The sequence below is a fragment of the Sarcophilus harrisii genome, chromosome 1 (assembly GCF_902635505.1).
Source record: "Sarcophilus harrisii chromosome 1, mSarHar1.11, whole genome shotgun sequence".
Taxonomy (NCBI): domain Eukaryota; kingdom Metazoa; phylum Chordata; class Mammalia; order Dasyuromorphia; family Dasyuridae; genus Sarcophilus; species Sarcophilus harrisii.
In genome coordinates, this window is record NC_045426.1 from 210,995,127 (window position 1) to 211,014,643 (window position 19,517).

General features: G+C 32.5%; 1 protein-coding gene across 11 annotated transcripts in view; it reads left to right on the forward strand.

Moving 5' to 3' along the window:
* LOC100919846 (solute carrier organic anion transporter family member 4C1-like) overlaps positions 1-19,517 on the forward strand; it is a 176,964-nt gene that overhangs the window by 123,549 nt on the left and 33,898 nt on the right. For 6 of the 11 annotated variants that reach the window (XM_031968956.1, XM_031968937.1, XM_031968973.1 and 3 more), the window contains 2 exons: positions 9,942-10,132; positions 16,309-16,373. In XM_031968956.1, the coding sequence (XP_031824816.1) occupies positions 9,942-10,132; positions 16,309-16,373 (256 nt within the window). Of the gene's footprint in view, positions 1-9,941; positions 10,133-12,559; positions 12,725-13,223; positions 13,398-16,308; positions 16,374-19,517 lie in introns of all 11 variants that reach the window. The other 5 variants (XR_004234240.1, XR_004234241.1, XR_004234247.1 and 2 more) reach the window with 4 other exon arrangements.

Genomic DNA, 19,517 nt, shown 5'->3' on the forward strand with positions numbered 1-19,517 from the left:
AAAATTGGATTCTAGTTTCTCATCCATCCCACCATCATCTTCTATTTTATGAGTAAATTCATTATATATTCAATTGTAATCACTAACTTTGTACTTGCCTCCATCTTATTCTCTTCTATTTCTCACCCTATCCTCTCTTCAAAAACTCTGTTTTGTTTCTGATTATTGATTTTAACTTTCCTGAATATAGTACACTACTTCTTATGTCCTCTTTCTCTTAGTTTCTTCCCCTCTCACTTATCCAACTGTGGGTACACACACACACACACACTTTTCCCACTTTGAACCAGTTAAGTTTTCTTTCCATTTTAAAAACTCTTACTGACACACCTATTTTATATAAGATAATTTCCTTTATTCGGTCTTTCACTCCCCCCCTCCAAGTAAATCCATTTTTCTCACTATTCCATTCTTCTCTTGAGAATATCTCATAACTTAAGACTCCTATATATTAGTCATCTTCTGTTTTAATAACACCACTGCGCCACCTAGCTGCCCCATATGAAGAATTCTTATTCTGGAGAGAGAAGGTAAACACAACCAGGAGACCAGTATGCATAATGACAAGAATCTAATCGGAAAGTACAAAAATTTGAAACTGGCCACACTGTGATTCACAACTATTCAAAAGAGGTGAGAAAATTAATTTTTCTCTTCTCTGCAGAAAATAAAGACTGTAGGTATAAAATAGTTTATATGGTTTCTATTATTATTTAGTATTTTCCCCTAGTTACATGTAAAGACAATTTTTATTTTATTTTTTTAACTTTTTTGTTTATTTATTTATTTTTATTATAGTAACTTTTTATTGACAAAACCTATGCCAGGGTAATTTTTTTAAAACATTATCCCTTGCACTCACTTCTGTTCCGATTTTTCCCTCCCATCCTCCACCCCCTCCCCTAGATGGCAAGCAGTCCTATATATGTTGAATATGTCCTAGTATATCCTAGATACCATGTATGTGTTCAGAACCAAACAGTTTTCTTGTTGTACAGGGAGAATTGGATTCAGAAGGTAAAAATAACCCGGGAAGAAAAACAAAAAAGCAAACAATTTACATTCATTTCCCAGTGTTTTTTTTTCTTTGGGTATAGCTGCTCCTGTCCATCATTGATCAATTGGAATTGAATTAGATCTTCTCTTTGTCAAAGAAATCCACTTCCATCAGACTACATCTTCATACAGTATCATTGTTGATACTGAGATCATTATATACTCTCCTGGTTCTGCTCATTTCACTCAGCATCAGTTCATGTAATTCTCTCCAAGCCTCTCTGTATTTATTCGGCTGGTCATTTCTTACAGAACAATAATATTCCATAACATTCATATACCACAATTTACCCAACCATTCTCCAACTGATGGGCATCCATTCATTTTCCAGTTTCTAGCCACTACAAACAGGGCTGCCACAAACATTTTTGCATATACTGGTCCCTTTCCCTTCTTTAGCATCTCCTTGGGGTATAAGCCCAGTAGAAACTGGGATCAAAGGGTATGCATAGTTTGATAACTTTTTGGGTTTAATTCCAGATTGCTCTCCAGAATGGTTGGATTCATTCACAACTCCACCAACAATGTATCAGTGTCCCAGTTTTCCTGCATCCCCTCCAACAATCATCATTATTTTTTCCTGTCATCTTAGCCAATCTGACAGGTGTGTAGTGGTATCTCAGAGTTGTCTTAATTTGTATTTCTGTGATCAATAGTGATTTGGAACATTCTTTCATATGAGTGGTAATAATTTCAATTTCATCATCTGAAAATTGTCTGTTCATATCCTTTGACCATTTGTCAATTGGAGAATGGCTTGGTTTCTTATAAATTAGAGTCAGTTCTCTATATATTTTGGAAATGAGGCCTTTATCAGAACCTTTAACTGTGAAGATGTTTTCCCAGTTTGTTGCTTCCCTTCTAATCTTGTTTGCTTTAGTTTTGTTTGTACAGAAGCTTTTTAATTTGATGTAATCAAAATTTTCTATTTTGTGATCAATAATGGTCTCTAGTTCATCTTTAGTCACAAATTTCTTCCTCCTCCACAAGTCTAAGAGATAAACTATCCTGTGTTCCTCCAATTTGTTTATAATCTCGTTCTTTATGTAAAGACAATTTTTAACATTCACTTTTAAAACTTTGAGTTCCAGATTTTCTTCCTCTTTCTCTTCCTAGTCTGTTCCCAATGAAAAAGCAAGCAAGTAAATTGAGGTTATACACTTGTAATCATGCAAAACATTACCATAATAGTCATATTGTAAGAGAAAACACACACCAAAAACAAAACAAAACAAAAACCCGACAACAACAAAAAAAAAGCTCAAGAAAAATAAAGTTTAAAAAGGTATGCTTTGATCTGCATTCATTCAGAAGTCATTAATTCTTTATCTGGGTATAGAAAGCACTTTTCATTATAACTCCTTCATAGTTGTTTTGATCATTATATGGCTGAGAATAATTAGGTCATTCACAGCTGATCTTCTTTCAATGTTGCTGTTACTTTGTATGCAGTACATTTCATTTTGTATCAGCTTATGGAAGTCTTTCCCCATTTTTCTGAGAGCATCCTGCTCTTCATTTCTTAGAGCTCAATAGGATTCCATCATAATCATATACAATTTATTTAGCCAATCCCTATTTTATGGGACATTGCCTCAATTTCCAATTCTCTACCACCAGAAAAGAACTGTTGTAAATATTTTTGTATTATATCCTTTTCCATTTGTAAAATCTCTTTTGGGATACAGACTTAGTAGTAGCATTGCAGATGAGAGGGTATGCATTGTTTTATTGCCCTTTGGGCATAATTCCAAATTGCTCTACAGAATGTTTGAATCAATTCACAATTCCACCATCAGTGCATAAATGTCTCATTTTTCCTACATCTTCTCCAACATTTAATATTTCTTTTCTGTCTTATTAGCCAATCTAATAGGTATGTGATAATACTTGAGAATTGTTTTCATTTGCATTTCTCCAATCAATAGTGAGTTAGAGCATTTTTTAATTTGGCTATAGATTGGCTATGATTTTTTTCATCTAAAAACTCATATCTTTTGATCATTTCTCAATTGGGGAATGTCTTTTACTTTTATAAATCTGGCTTAATTTTCTATATATATATATATATGAGGAATACGGCCTTTATCTGAGAAACTTGCCTCAAATTGTTTTTCACAATTAATCTTGATAACTTTATCCCTCCTTATTTATTTTCTATTTCTTTTTATCCTGTCCATCCTCAAAAGTGTTTTGCTTGTGACTCTCCTCCCCTAATCTGACCTACCTTTTATCACTCACTTTGTTATTCCCTACTCTTTCTAATATCCTGAAGGAAAAGATAAGAGTTCTGTAACCAATAGAATATGTATGTTATTCCCTTTTTAAGTTGATTCTGATGAGAGTAAAATTCACTTACTCTCCCTCTCTTCATCTTCTTCCCCTGCAGCCTAAAAGCTTTTTCTTGCCTCCTTTATGTATAATAATTTATTTCATTCTATCTCTCCCTCTCCCTTTCTCCTAGAACATTTTTCTCTCAATCTTTAGCTTTATTTTTTTTAGATATGATCCCTTCTCATTCAACTGATCCTGGTACCTGTACCCTTTGTCTAGATATACTCCTTGTAACTGCCCAAATGATGAGAAAGTACTTATGAATTACAGGTCTCATCTTCCCAAGTGGAAATGTAAAAGTTTAACTTTATTAAGTCCCTTATAATTTCCCTTTCTCATATAACTTATTATGCTTCTCTAGAATCTTGAATTTGAAAGGCAAATTTTCTATTCAGTCTTTTCATCAAGACTGCTTAAAAGTCCTTTATTTCATTGAATACCCATTTTTTCCCCTGAAGGGTTATACTCTGTTTTGCTGAGTAGGAGATTCTTGTTTGTAATCCTAGATCCATTTCTCTCCAAAATGTCATATTTCAAGCCCTCTGGTCTTTTAATGTAGAAGCTGCTAAATCTTGTGTTATCCCTAGATTTGAATTGTTTCTTTCTGGCTGCTTGCAGTATTTTCTCCTTGGCCTGGGTATTTCGGAATTTGACTATAATGTTCTTGGGAGGTCTCATTTAGGGATCTCAGGAGATGTTCAGTATATTCTTTCAATTTCTATTTTACCCTTTGGTTCTAGGATATCAAAGCAATTTAACTTGAGATAATGTCTAGTCTCTCTTTTGATCATGGCTTTCAAGTAGTTGAATAATATTTAAATTATTTCTTCTGAATTTATTTTCCAGGTCAGCTGTTTTTCCAATGAAATGCTTCTTTCACACCATCTTCTATTTCTTCATTCTGTTGATTTTGTTTTATTTTTTCTTGATTTCTCAAAGTCATTAGCTTCTATTTGCTCAATTCTAATTTTTAATGAATTATTTTCTTCAATAAGTTTTTGTACTTCCTTTTCCATTTGACCAGTTCTACTTTTTAGAGGTTTTTTTCTTCTGTGAATTTTTATGTCTCTCTTTCCATTTGGTCAATCCTGTTTTTTGAGGCATTCTTCTCCTCATTGGCTTTTTGACATTTCTTCACTATTTGGCCTAGTCTGTTCTTTAAGTTTTTTTTGGTTTATTTGTTTGTTTGTTTGTTTGTTTAGTATTTTTTGTGTCCCCTTTACCAGTCCATTGGCTTTTTTTTTTTTAATAATTACCTTGCATCACTTCCATTTCTCTTCTCAATTTTTCCTTTACCTCTTGATTTTCAAAATGGTTTTTGAACTCTTCCATGGCCTGAAACCAATTTTTTATTTTCTTTAATGTTTTGCATGTGGGAATTTTGACGTTTTTACCTTCTGAGCATGTGTTTTAATTTTCATTGTGACCATAGTAACTCTGTGGTCAGAATGTTTTTCTATTGCTTACTCATTTTCTCAGCCTTTTATTTGAATTTAAAAGTCAGCTTTGCTTCCAGCGTAGATGTTACACTGTCCCAATTTACAGGGGTTTTGTGCAGAAGTTTTCAGAGTAATTATTTAGTTCTTTCAAGATAGTATGAACTTTTATTTTTTAATTTTTTCACTTAGTTAATTTTTTCCAATAGCATATAAAGATAGTTTTAAACATTCACTTTTGTAAGATTTTGAGTTCCAATTTTTTTCTTCCTCCCTTCTTTCCCTTCCCCTCCCCAAAACAGCAAACAATCAGATATGGGTTTTACATATACAATCATATTATACATATTTCCATAATAGTCATGTTGTGAAAAAAATTGGAAGCTAAAAGAAAAAACCATAAGAAAGAAAAAACAACAACAACAAAAAGGTGAAAGTAGTATGCTTCAATCTGCTTCAGTTTCCACAGTTCTTTCTCTAGATGGATGGCATTTGCCAGTCCAAGTATATTTGAATTGTCTTTGATAACTATACTACTAAAAAGAGCTGAGTTTCTCATAGTCAATCATCACATAATCTTGCTGTTACTGTGTACAAGGTTCTTCTGGTTCTGCTCACTTCACTTAGTATCAGTTCATGTAAATTTGTCCAGGTTTTTCTAAAATCAACCTGCTCATCCTTTCTTATAGAACTCCATTACATTCAGATGCCACAAATTATTCAGCTATTCTCCATTGGATGGGTATCTACTCATTTTCTAGTTCTTTGCTACCACAGAAAGATCTGCTATGAACATTTTTGCACATGTAGGTCCTTTTCCCTCTTTTTTTTGATCTGTTTGAGATACAGACACAGTAATATTCCAGCTTTTCCACATCCTCTCCAATAGTATCATTATATTTTTTTAGCCAATCTGAGAGAGGTGAAGTGGTGCCTCAGAGTAGTCTTAATTTCTGTTTCTCTAATCAATAATTTAGAACATTTTTTCATGTCTCGAAATGTCTTTAATTTCATCATCTGAAAATTTTCTGTTCATTACTATTTATCTGTTAGGGAATGGCTTAAATTCTCTTATGTATTTTAGAAAAGAGGCCTTTATCATAAAGGCTAAAAGTAAAAAATTTTACCCAGCTTTCTGCTTCCCAAGTTTTTAATTTAATGTAATCAAAATTATCCATTTTACATTTCATAATGTTCTCTACTTCTTCTTTGGCCATAAATTCCTTCCTTCCTTCATAGATCTAAAAGGTAGACATCCCTTGTTATCCTAATTTGCTTAGAGTATCACCCTTTATGTCTAAATCATGAACTCATTTTGACTTTATCTTCATATAAAGGGCTAGATGTTGGTCAGTGCCTAGTTTCTGCAATATAGTTTTCTATTTTTCCTAGCAGTTAATGAGTTCTTATCCCAGAAGCTGAGTTTTGGGGTTTATCATCACTAGATTACCATAGTCATTGACTATTGTGTCTTCTGAACCTAACCTACTCCACTGATCCACTACTTTATTTCTTAGCCAGTACCAAATGGTTTTGATGACTGCCACTTTATAATATAATTTTAGGTCTGCTACAATTAAACCATCTTCCTTTGTATTTTTTCATTATTAATTCTTTATTCTTCCAGGTGAATTTTGTTATTTTTTCTAGGTTTATAAAGTAATGTCTTAGCAGTTTAATTGGTGTGACATTGAATAAATAGATTTAGATAGAATTGTCATTTTTATTAGCTCAGCTTACCCATGAGCACTTGATATTTTTTAAGTTGTTAAGATCTAACTTTATTTGCGTGAAAAATGTTTTGTAATTGTGTTCATATATTCTTGGCTTTGTCTTGGCAGACATTTTATATTTCCCATATGTATATACATCCATATTATCTACAGTTATTTTAAATGGTATTTCTTTTCTATCTTTTGCTGCTACAAATTTTGCTGGTAACATTTAGAAATGCCAGTGATTTATGAAGATTTACTTTATGTTCTGCACCTTTGCTACAATTGTTTAATTGTTTCTATTAGTTTTTTAGTTGATACTTTAGGATTCTATAAGTAGTCCACCATATCATCTGCAAAGAGTGGTAATTTTGTTTCCTTATTATCTATTCTAATTCCTTCAATTTCTTTTTCTTCTCCAATTTTTAAAGCTAACATTTCTAGTACAATATTGAATAGCAGCGGTGACAGTGAGAAAAATTGTTTCACCTCAGATCTTATTAGAAATGCTTCTGATTTATTCCTATTACATATAATTTCTGCTGATGGTTTTAGATAGATGCTACTTATCATTTTAAGGAAAACTCCATTTATTTCTATGCTCTCTAGTGTTTTAATAGGAATAGGTGTTGTATTTTGTCAAATGCTTTTTCTGCATCAATTGAGATAAGTGTATGATTTCTGTTACTTTGGTTATTAATACAATCAATCATTAATAGTTTTCCTGATATTAAACCAGCCCTGCATTCCTGGCATTAATCCTGTTTGGTCATAGTACATTATCTTGGAGATAAATTGCAATAATCTTTTTGTTAGTATTTCCTTTAAGATTTTTGTATCAATATTCATTTAGGGACATTAGTTTCTCTATTTTGGTCCTGAAAGGAATTTGGTAGGACTCCTTCTTCCCCTATTTTTCTGAATAGTTTATATAGCATTGGAATTAATTGTTCTTTAAATGTCAATTCACTTGTGAATCCATCTGGCCCTGGAGATTTTTTCTTAGGAATTTCATTAATGTCTTGTTCAATTGTTTTTTTCTAAAATGTGACTATTAGTTTATTTTTCTCATCTGTTAATCTGAGCAATTTATATTTTTGTAAATATTCCTTCATTTCATTTAGATTATCAGATTTATTGGTATACATATGGGCAAAATAATTTCTAATTATTGCTTTAATTTCCTCTTCATTGGTGGTAAGTTCACCCTTTTTCATTTTGATAGTGGTAATTTGTTTTCTTCTTTCCTCCTCCTTAACAAATTAACCAAAGGAATATCCATTTTGTTGTATTTTTTTTTCATAAAATCAACTCTTAGTTTTGTTTATTAGTTCAGTAGTTTTCTTACTTTCAATTTTATTAATCTCCCCTTTTATTTTCAGAATTTCAAATTTGGTATTTAATTGGAGGTTTTAATTTGTTCTTTTCCTAGCTTTTTCAGTTGCATGGCCAATTCATTGATCTTCTCTCTTTCTATTTTATTCACAAAAGCATCTGGTGATAATTCATTGATCTTCTCTCTTTCTATTTTATTCACATAAGCATCTGGTGATAAAAATTTTTTCTTAAGAATTACTTTGGCTACATCCCTTAAGTTTTGCATGTTGTTGTCTCATTATTGTGATTCTCTTGTTTCTAGGGTTTGTTGTTTCACCTGTTCATTCTTTATGATTAGATTATTCAGTTTCCAACTAATTTTGACCTATTTTTCCATAGTCCTTTATTGCACATAATTTTTATTGCATCATGATCTGAAAAGGATGCATTATAATTTCTACCTTTCTGCATTTCATTGTGAGGGTTTTATTCCCTAATACATGGTCAATTTTGGGGTAAGTTTTATATATGGGAAAAAAGTATATTCCTTTCTATCCTCATTCAATTTTCTCCAAAGATCTAATGTTTTAATGTGGAAGCTGTTAGGTCTTGGATAATCCTGAGTGTGGTTCCTCAATATTTGAATTGTTTCTTTCTGGTTGGTTTCTGTATTTTCTGCTTGATCTGGTAATTTTGAAATTTGAATACAATATTCCTTGAGCAGTTTTCTTTGATGATTTCTTGGAAAAATGTTGTCTAGGTTTTTTTTTTCCATCATGGCTTTCAGTAGTCCTATGATTCTCAGATTCTCTCTCCTGAATCTATTTTCCAGGTCAGTTATTTTCCCAATGAGGTATTTTACATTTTCTTCTATTTTTTTTCATTTAAAAAAATTTTTTATTTGACTGATTCTTGATTTCTCAATGAGTTATTTATTTCCATTTGTCCTGAATTATTTTCTTCAGTTGGCTTTTTAACCTCCTTTTGAATTTGGTTAATTGTACTTTTGAAGAAGCTGTTTTATTCAGGGATTTTTTTTTCCCATTTCACCAATTCTATTTTTTTAGGAGTTGTTTTCTTCAGTATATTTTTTTTCCACTTCATAAAATTTATTTCTTGATGAGTTGTTTTCTTCAATCACTTTCTGTGCTTCCTTTTCCATGGTGTTATCCTTTCCCCAAAAACCTTCATAACTTTCCTGCATAATTTTTATTTCTTTTCCCCATTTTTTTTCTATCTCTGTCTTACGCTCCTTTTTGAATTCTTCCGAGAGCCTTTTGAACTGGAAACTAGTTCATATCCCTCTTTGAGGCTTCACCTGAACGTATTTTGCCTTTGCTGTCCTCTTCCCTATCTCCATAGTAGCTTCCTATGGTCAGTGCTCTTTTTGCTTTTTTGCTCATCTTTAAAGGTCAAGATCTACTCTGAGGGCACAGGAGAGATTGCCTTCTGCAATCTCTTCTCACTGACTATACTAAGTCTGGTGCTGCAGGCCTCCCCATTGCACTGAGTGGCTGACCAAGTCCTGCTGTTATACTGGGTTTCATGGACTCACAATTTGCCTTCTTTGGTGATTTTGGAGGTCTCACAACTGGTCTGCTGATCTGCCTTCTGAACCAGGACACAGTAACCAACGCTACTGTATTTTGGCTAAGAGCCCCACGCTAGATTCCCTGTCCACGCCTCCCAGCACTGGGCCTCCTCATGCTGCACCTGCATTTGATTGCATTCCCCCCTGCTCAATTAAGACAGAACTTTCCTGAAGTTTTTCCAAGATATCTTATGCTGGAAAATTATTACATTTCAAATATTTATGGGTTTTGTCACTCCAAAATCCTTTCAGAGGTTTGATCTAGTATTGAATCTGAGGAAAGTTATGGAGAGCTCAGGCAATGTTCTGTCTACACTCTGCCATCTTGGCTCCACCCTACTTTTCTGAATTTTGATGGACTAAATTTGAAGGTATTTCTTACAAATAAAAATAGTTTATCCCTGTGTAGTTATATATTTGACTTTATTTTCATGAATAATTTTGTACAACAGCCATGTTCACAAAAACTGTTACATTTGCAATGTTCATAGGTGTATTATAACTGTTCCTGTGTGGGACAGAAGAAACGAGTACTATCAACTGTGGAGGGTGATGTCATAGATGCTCAAGCTGGGAAATGTGAATCACGATGCAAGAATTTACCCATATTCTTTGCCTTTTTCTTTGCCACGGTTATGTTTACTTTTATGGCTGGTACACCTGTTACTGTGGCCATTCTCAGGTATGCATTTCCTTTGTAATTTTTATATATTGTAGCTTAAATTCATTTGTAAGAAATATTCATTATATTTTAAGTAAACTTAAGAATTTAATAATCAGTTCTTTATTTTAGAACAAGTATTATACAAAATCCAAAAACTATCTTATAATTGCTCATATATAAGTAATCATGAAATATACAAAAGCATATTTTAATTGTTTCTTATTCATATTGGTTGAAAGCAAATCACAAATTAGCAAATACAGGAATGAGTATATAAATAGGAAGAAAAATGACAATCTTTACCCTAAAGGATCTTCCTATTCAAAAGGGATAATAAAATTCATTTTAAAAAATAGGATACAAAGAGAAATGTGTTAAAAAATATACAAACAAAGCAGAGGTCTAGATAAAATAATTTAAGAAAGTTGGGGGAAAAAAAAGAAAGCTTCCACAACTAGGTGATACAATGGATAAGAGCATTGAGCAAGGAGGCAAGGAGACAAGAAGATCAGACTTCAAATATGGCCTGGAATACTTAGTAGCTATGTGACTGTATCATTTAACTTCTATTTCAGTTTTCTCATAGGTAAAATTGAGAAAATAATAGCATCAATATTTTGTATCAAAGGAAATAATATTTGTAAAATCCTTGGCATAGTGATTGGCACATAGTGGGCACTATTTAATCATTAAGTATTGCTATTGGTGGTGGTGGTGGTTGTTTTCAGTTGATGTTGGAAAGGAGGGAGGTTATAAGGGAATATATCTTGGATTAAGTAGCATTTGAACTGGACCTTGAAGGAAAGACTTTGTATAAACAGAAATTGAAAGAGTGGCAGTGTGGGTCAGGGGAGGGAGGGAAGCTGTGGAAAGGGGCTAGCGGGTAAAAATAAATTGAGGCCAAAGGGATCAAGTTGAGACAAGACAATTACTAGAAGTACATTTTAGCTGAAATATAGTATGTATAAGGGAGTATAGTGAAATGCATTTGAGAGGGTAGGTTGGAGCCATAGTTGAATATCTTAAATTCTACTATAGAAGTTTGTGTTTTATTACATAAGCATTGGAGAGTGACCTGGCGAGACCTATGTGTAGGAAAATTATTTTGGCAGCTACACAATGTATGAATGAAAGTTAATAAAGGCTGTATACCTTTATTACCAACAGACCAATTAGAAAGCTTATTATATAGTCCAGCTACCGTGTATTGATGGCTTGAAATAGACTGGTCACAGTGTGAGCAATTAATAATAACAACAACAACCTAAATTTATGTAGATATTTGTGGTTTTAAATCACTTTCTCAATCATAGCCCGTCTTACATATGAGGAAACTTAACATTTAGAAAGATTAAATGATTTGTCCTGATCACAAAGGTAGAATGTGTTAAAGCCAATATTCACATCATATTCACTTCACAATGCTGCCTTTTCATGGGCAGATGAGTACAAATAGAAAAGCCATTTCCAATAAAGAGTTGAAATGCTTGATTTATTGATTGAATGGAGGAAGCTAGAAAAGAGGGAGGGAAATAGAGAAGAGAAAATGGAGTTGAGGAAGGGAGAAAAAAAAAGATGATTCTAATATTTTGATGCTAGATGACTAGAATAATAGAGATTTCATCACTATAAACATAGCTAATTATTTCACAGATTGGGTGAGGAATGATTTTCTTATAGGCATTTCCCGAGAATCACTGCAGTGTTGTCCAACTGGAAAGAAGCTAGGATCAAAAGGATACATGTTTTTAATATTTTAATACTTTAATACCTTGTTTGTATTTTTCATCCATTTTTTGGCAAAAATTTCTTTACTAATACTTTAAATTATAGTATTAAATATGCTTTAAAATGATTTTTTTCTTTTTGCTTGCTTTAAGGAGGTTAAATTTGAAGAGTAACATTTGTACCCGAATTTTAGATTGATCAGAAATGAGCTAAAATGGCCTACAAAAAGTACAGTTCTCTCTTTCATGGAGATAACAATTTAATTTGAAACGAAAAACAAATTTAAGGCAACTTGATCACATTACATAACAGAGTCAGTGAAGTATTACTGCAAAAACAATGCATATGATTACATTTACCAAAAACTTACTAAGCATTACTTTGTACAAGATTAGTAAAATGCAATCCCTATCTGAAATAGCCCTTTCAACTCTATTTCAATATGAAAGATCTCTGCTAGTGTGTTGGAAGAATAGAGGCAATAATAAATTGAACAAATAGCTATCTCAAATCTACACCTCATTAGCCTTTTTATGTATTTATATACTAAAAATGTCCATGTAACATTGTAAAGAAAATAATATAGGGATATAAATAATAATAATGCAAATTAGAGTATGATAAAGACATTGGAGAAGTATTGGGGGGAGGGGGGAAAGGCTCTGATAAGGGAAAGAGAATTTCTATTTGAGGCTATTCATTGAAGTTTTCATGCAGAAAGTGCCACCCAAGCTGAATCTTAAAGAATGGGAAGAATTAAAATTGACAGAGATCACATAATGGTCAGAACTGAGGAAAATATTTCCAACTTTGGACATAGCACAACAACTCTGGGAGTTAAGATGCTATTATTATCTCCATTTCACCAATAAGGAAACAAAGGTAAATAGATATTAAGTGAATTGCTTTGGATCACATACATAGTAAGGGTCTGAGCTTATATTTGATATCAGATCTTCCTGATTGCAGGCCCTGTGTTCTATTCACTGTTCCAACTAGCTGCCTTTATGGAAATAATGAGTGAGAGCTGGTATAGTTATACATTTTTTTTTAAAGGCTGTATTTGGAGTCAGAGGAACTGACTCCTGCCTCTTCTACCTGTTATATCTGTAACCTTAGGCAAATCTGGCCTCAGATTCATTATCTTTAAAATGGGGATTTGGATGACCTTTGAGATCACCTCAAAATTCTTAAGTATTTCCAACTCTTAAAATTCTGAGTAAGAGAAATCAGTATTTGTGATTAGGGAAAGATAGATGAATTTCATTGTTTTAGATTATGGAGATGGATGGAACAATTGTGAAGAGGATGTTGAAGATGAGATCAAGGCTTTGACTATCCTTTTAGTAGCTGAATTGTTTTGTTATGTTTTTTTTTTAAGTATAGATTATCAGAATACAAAAGTTGATTTTTGAGGGAACATCAAAATGCATATTGAAGTCTCCAAGTACAAAAACAGGATCTAGAGTGAAGAGGAAGAGCCTGTGAGCCATCTAACCAAACTCCTTGAAAGAGGAGATGAATGCCCTGGGGACTGGAAAATACCTGCTAACTGGTAAATGATGAGGGAAGGTCTGAAAGTTGTAGCAAGGAGCAAAAAGTATTTCTACTCCTGAATCAGTTTGTCTTTGAAAAATAATACATCTAAGTACTGGATGTATGGAGCTGTGCTTTCTTCAGAGGAGAGTGAGGTTTTCATAATTGTAAGAGGAACAAAGAATTATGAGAAGAAGAGATCTAATGTGAAGGATAATTTGTTATCAATAAAAATGCTAGAGCAGGATAGGGACATGGGAAGAGTCAGGCTAAAGGGAATTTTGGAAGAGTCAGGCTAAAGGGAATTTTTACCTGTGCAATCTTAAATTTTTAACAATGGGTATGCTTCATGACAGTAAGTTGGTGGGTGCAGAAGGCAAGGAACTTTGGAAGCTTTCTCATGAAGCTTTCCAGGGAGTGGTTCACAGTAGTAGTAGCTCTATAGTCTCATCTGGCAGACTGCCTTGTGGTTATTTACTAATACTTTGTTTATGACACTGCTTTTGATGCTTTTTGTTATCTGTTCTGTATGTATACTTGGGATTGAGGGGAGAGACTTAAATTTGGAATAGTTCCTGTTGTGTAGAAACAAAAAAACAATGGCCTAGAAGAACTAGATTATTATACATATCAGTTGATTTACCAGACTGAAGAAAAGAATTGTTCTAACTATTTGCAATGTTTACAAATACCATAACTTTCACTCTAAATAAGAATCATGGAGGAACCAAAAACTCTTAGGATATCTTAGTCTTCTGAAATAGCCCTCTCAACTGTATCTGAATATGAAAGATGTCTGCTAGTGTGTTGAAAGAATAGAAGCAGGAAGATGAGCAAATAGCTATCTCAAATCTATACCTCTTTAGCCTTCTAATGTATTTATATAATAAAAAATGTCCTTGCCAAGAATTTCAGTTCAGTAATAGTTTGTTATAAGTTTAGAAGTATTCACCACAGATTTGTATTTTGTTCTCTTCTGTGAAAAATATCAGTTATTTGGTTAAAGTCAGAGATGGCATATTTATCAGATTTTCAGATGCCACAAAGTTAGGTAGGATAGATAACATGGGAGAATAACAGAATCAAAATCCAAAAAGACCTTGACAATTGGCCTAAAATTAAATCTTTAGTTATATATGTAAAACATTTTACCTGGACTTAGAAAAACAAGTTCACAGGTGCAAGATGGGTTAAATGTGGCAAGAAAGACTTTTTTTCCCCTGAGGAGAAGCTATAGGATTTAGTATACTTCTAGTCTACTATAAGTCAGCATTGTGATATGGAAGTTAATCATTCAATCAACACACATTTGGTGCATACTGTGTGCCAGGTGTGCTAAATAACAGGAAGAGAAAAAAAAAAAGAAAAACCACCTTCAAGAACCTTACCTGATAAATATACCTTTATGTTATGTGCCAGTCACTGGCAGCACATAGCAAAAAGACAAAAATGAATAAATTCTGACTTTAAGGAGCTTAAATTTTTCTAGGGAAAACAACTAACATTTGTATTAACAATAAATATTTTTAAATATGTAGAAAGTAAATATAAAATAATTTGTGGGAACTTGGGGATAGGGGAATAAGCACTAGCAGCAGTGGGGTTCAGGAAAGGGGGTAGTCCTTTAACTAAACTTTAGAAATATAAAGAAAATTCAAAAGAAAGTTTTAAAATTTCAAAAAAAAAAAAAAAAGAAATCTTGAGACAAAACTAAAGAAATGTTAAAATTGACCTATCTATGGGACATTCAAGTAGAAATGTTCAATAGTAAGCTGGGTGGATTTTGAACTGGGTGTATATAGGTGAATATAGTAGGTGAGCTGGATATCTATTTACAGATATCAGTAGATATTTCATGAGAGAGGTGGGGAGTGAGAAAGAGACAGAGACAAAGAGGGGAAAGGTGCATGTAGAGAATTTGGGAATTTAGGTGCTGATGATCCTTTTATACCCTGCCTGGTCTCTGAGTATAATACTGTATCAGGGTCTAGATTCACATTTAAGAATCAAAATTGGCGATGTGTTAAAAAAAAAATGACCAGGATGGTGAAAAGGCTAGAGAACATGTTATATAAGATTTAATTTATAGAACATTTGTTTTTTACTTAGTTTTTTTGCCCAAATTATTTAATGACTAGATTTCCTGTTGCATTTATCTTAATATATAGTGCTATTCAGCGGCTACCCACTCCTACTCCTCTCCATCCATAGGTTTAAAAAAAAAAAAGTATTTTGTTCTTTTTCCAGTGACAGAGACTAGATCTATTGTTTTTGCTGTAGCTTTTATGTTCAGCTCCAATGGCATGGCAGCAACAGTGTGCATGTTGACCACACTTACCAAGGAAGCAATCAGGCAGAAGAAAGTAGAGACCCAGAGAGGGGAACAGGACTTCAGACCAACTCAAGGAATTAGTTTATTTGATAGTGAACTTAGGCAGAATTTTAATCATAAAAAGAACAAGACAGGGACTTGGTTACTAAGAATGTTGTACAAGTCAGCAGAATTGAGCTGATTTGATATGGAGGTATTCAATTATAGATTTAGGTATACTTATCTCCCCTGCCAAAAACAAACAAACAAACAAGTTTAATGCAATATAGAATATTTTCCCACTCTTCTATAATTGTAAATCATAGAACCTGGAGACAAATTCAGTCATCTAAAAATTATGCATTCTTGTCCATGAGGATTGATATTCTGGAGGGGAAAGGGATGCAGATTTAGGGATGGATAAGGACCAACTAGGCTACTAAACTTGCTAAAGTGAACCAAAAAAGCATTGGAAGCATTTTTGTTCTACTATAGTTCGTAGGGTACCTAAATTGATTATTCAGTAGCAAAAGTAGTGTGAATAATTAATAATGTAGCCTTGGACCTATGTGTATTCACCGTAACTATTATTGATTGGGTAATTATTATTTGCTTACAGGTGTGTATTTGACAGACAGCATTCTCTTGCCCTGGGCGTACAATTCATGCTTATCCGATTATTGGGTATGGCATAGATACATAGTTCTTTATGTACTATTAATTTGTACTATTGTGTACTATTAATTTTTTTGACTTACTTGGTTTTGTTGAGTTTATATGTCTCACATTAAATAAAAATAATGACAAAATAGGAATCGGTCACAGAAGAAAATAAATAAGGTTTTGTCACTAAATTAGAGGTCTTCAAAAATTATCAAAGGATATTAATGATATTGTTATATATTTGAAAAAGAAAAAAATTAACAGTTTCTTATTTATGAGGAATTTATACATATGAATCAATGGGATTAGAGTCTGTTTATCTATCACCATCACACACACAGAGTACAATATAAAAATATTTTATCTCTAACTCAAAGTCAGCATTCCTGACATTTACCCAGAAAGTTATTTTTTTTCCTTGTGTACATGTATAAAAGGATATGTTTTATAATATAAATATTGAGGACACACTCATGTACCTTCAAGCCAGAACCTCTATTGCCACTTCTGTGGGCATTAAGAGAATGTGTTTTAAAGCTCGAATGAATTTTTCATTAAAATGGAAATAATTTTAACAAGGAAGAAGATGAGAGAAGTAGAAAAAGGTCACATAAGAGGGAGGATTTGGCTAAGAATCAGTATAGGAGAAAAAGAATGGCAGAAAAGGAAAGATACAATTAAATCATCCATAATAATAACATTCACATAATGCTTCAAGACTTGCAAAGCACTTTACATATATTGTTTCAAAGTATTATGTTATTCTCATATTTTTTGATAGAATTCAAATAGAATCAGTCTTGGGCCAAGCCACTCTCTTAATATTATTCTTTTATATTTAAAGTTCTATAAATTATTTTACAGATGAATAAAGTAACTGTTTAGTTGAGTAAAAGTAAAATTTCATCCACTGTAACTTACAGAAAACATCTTCCATACATCTCCAGTAGTAGATAGAACAACAACAATGTTATACATTTTGTAATTATTAGTCGTCATGGGCCATGAGAGAGAAGGAGGGAAGGAGAAAAGGAAAAGGAAAGGAAGAAGCATTTATGTGGTACTTACTATGTGCCAGACACTGTGCTAAGAACTTTACAAATATTATCTCATTTGATCATTATATTTAATATTGCTGTTGCTACTATTGTTATTATTCATTATTAATACCATTATTAAAGTACTTCAGTTATATAACAAAATAAAAAGGGTTTTGTGCATGTGCTTATTTAGGAATCTAACCATCATGTTATTTCTAAGAAAAAATATTTCCAGACTTTAAGAAAGCAGCCTAACCCCTTTGTTGAACACTTAAACAGCACAATTTTAAATGTGTAAACTTTTATGTCTAATTCTTCCTAGATTTGGAAAATGATTAAAACAAGACATTTCTCCTGGTTCTTTTTATGAAATCATAACTTTCTCATTAAAGACAGAGACTAAAGATTTAATGCCATTTACTGCTAATGTTGTCAAATTAACTTTGTAGCTAATGGTTTTCAGGTAGCATTCATAACTTTGTAAAATAACAGTCTCACAGCAAATGATGTTTTATCTAGACAGCTAATAATTTTCATTTTAGAAATCTCTCAGAACTGATTAACTATGAATCGAAATTGAAGCATACTTTTTTATTGCTTTATTTTTATTTTATTTGTGTTTTCTTTTGCAACATTGCTAATATGGAAATATTTTTGTGTGACTTCACAGGTAACTTACTGTCAAATTGTTTGCCTTCTTAAGGAGATAGGTGGGAGAGAGTGAGGAAATTTAAAACTCAAAATTTTTTTTAAATGTTAAAAAATTAATGTAATTGAGAAATATTTAATGAAGTAAATAAAAATATTTTTAAAAGAACTCTCTCAAGAGAGTGTTAGGCAACTGTACTCCCAGGAATATCTTTTAACAAAATAGTTTTGAACTCATTATATAATAAGTCCCCAATATCAATACATGCTCAACAGGTGGTTGATTGGATAATTGGATAGAATCTGTCTTATCTTTTCCCACCTCTGTCCTGGTAAACAAGAAGAGAACCATTGAGCTTTCTTCCTAGATCTTCACGTGTATTTACATTTGTGTGTATGTGTGCATGCACACACACACACAGATACAGAAAATCTTATTTCTATATATTCTCTGTCAACAGAGAAGCTGGGGATCAAAAATGTTTCAATAGTACTGAGTAAAAACCTATAGTTACATTTCTACTCTTATGATAGCTAATAAGTTCTGAGATTACCTAAGAGTTTGGTATTGTGATAAGATCTCCCAGCCCAGAGCCTCTCACTAAATTGAGTGGAATTCTCAGAGTATTCAAAATTATAAAACCTTCTTGCAAGTCCCCTGAATCATAGGGGATGAGCTTAAGACTAGAGAGTTTCTTCTTGTTACCATTGTTCATCATATTCAAAAAGGACCATTGACATCATGGGTTGATATCTTGACTTGTGTGATTAGATTTAAATGAACCCTGAGACAAACCAGTATTCTGGAGTCTCTATCACAGAGATTTAGGCCAGGAATACCAAATGTTATTAATTAGCATGGTTTCTAAATGACATGAGATTATTAATTTGTATGGTAGTTTTAAAGTTGTTGCCCCATTTGGAGAGCTGACTCATTTTATGGTAATAAGTCTTATACAAAAATTAAGACTTTTTCTATAATTAAATATCAGATATATAACATTTGGGATTTTATTAACATTTAAAGAAAAATAGCATTAGCTAATAAGAAGTCAATGTGCTTTTCTGCCCTTAAACAGCAAATGAAGATTATATAATGTAGTCACAATTCTTCTCTAGCAAATCACACACAGTGACTGATGATTTTCTATGTAGCAAATAATTTTATCTTAAATTATATATTTCTTAGAGATTGTTCTCAAAGACTACTGAAGTAGGGAGGTGGTACAATAAACAGAATGTTGGATGGGGAACCAGGAAAACCTGAGTTTGGATATTACTCCCAGATACTTATTTGCTGTGTGACTCTGCTCGAAACATTTCATCTGTCTCTCAACCTATTTCCTTATCTGCAAAATAAGTACAATGTAGTATCCACTTCATGAATTTGTTATGAGGACCAAGTGAGATAATATGTGTAAAGTACTTTGAAAAGTCTTAGGCACCATGGAAATGATAACCATTATTCTTATTAGAA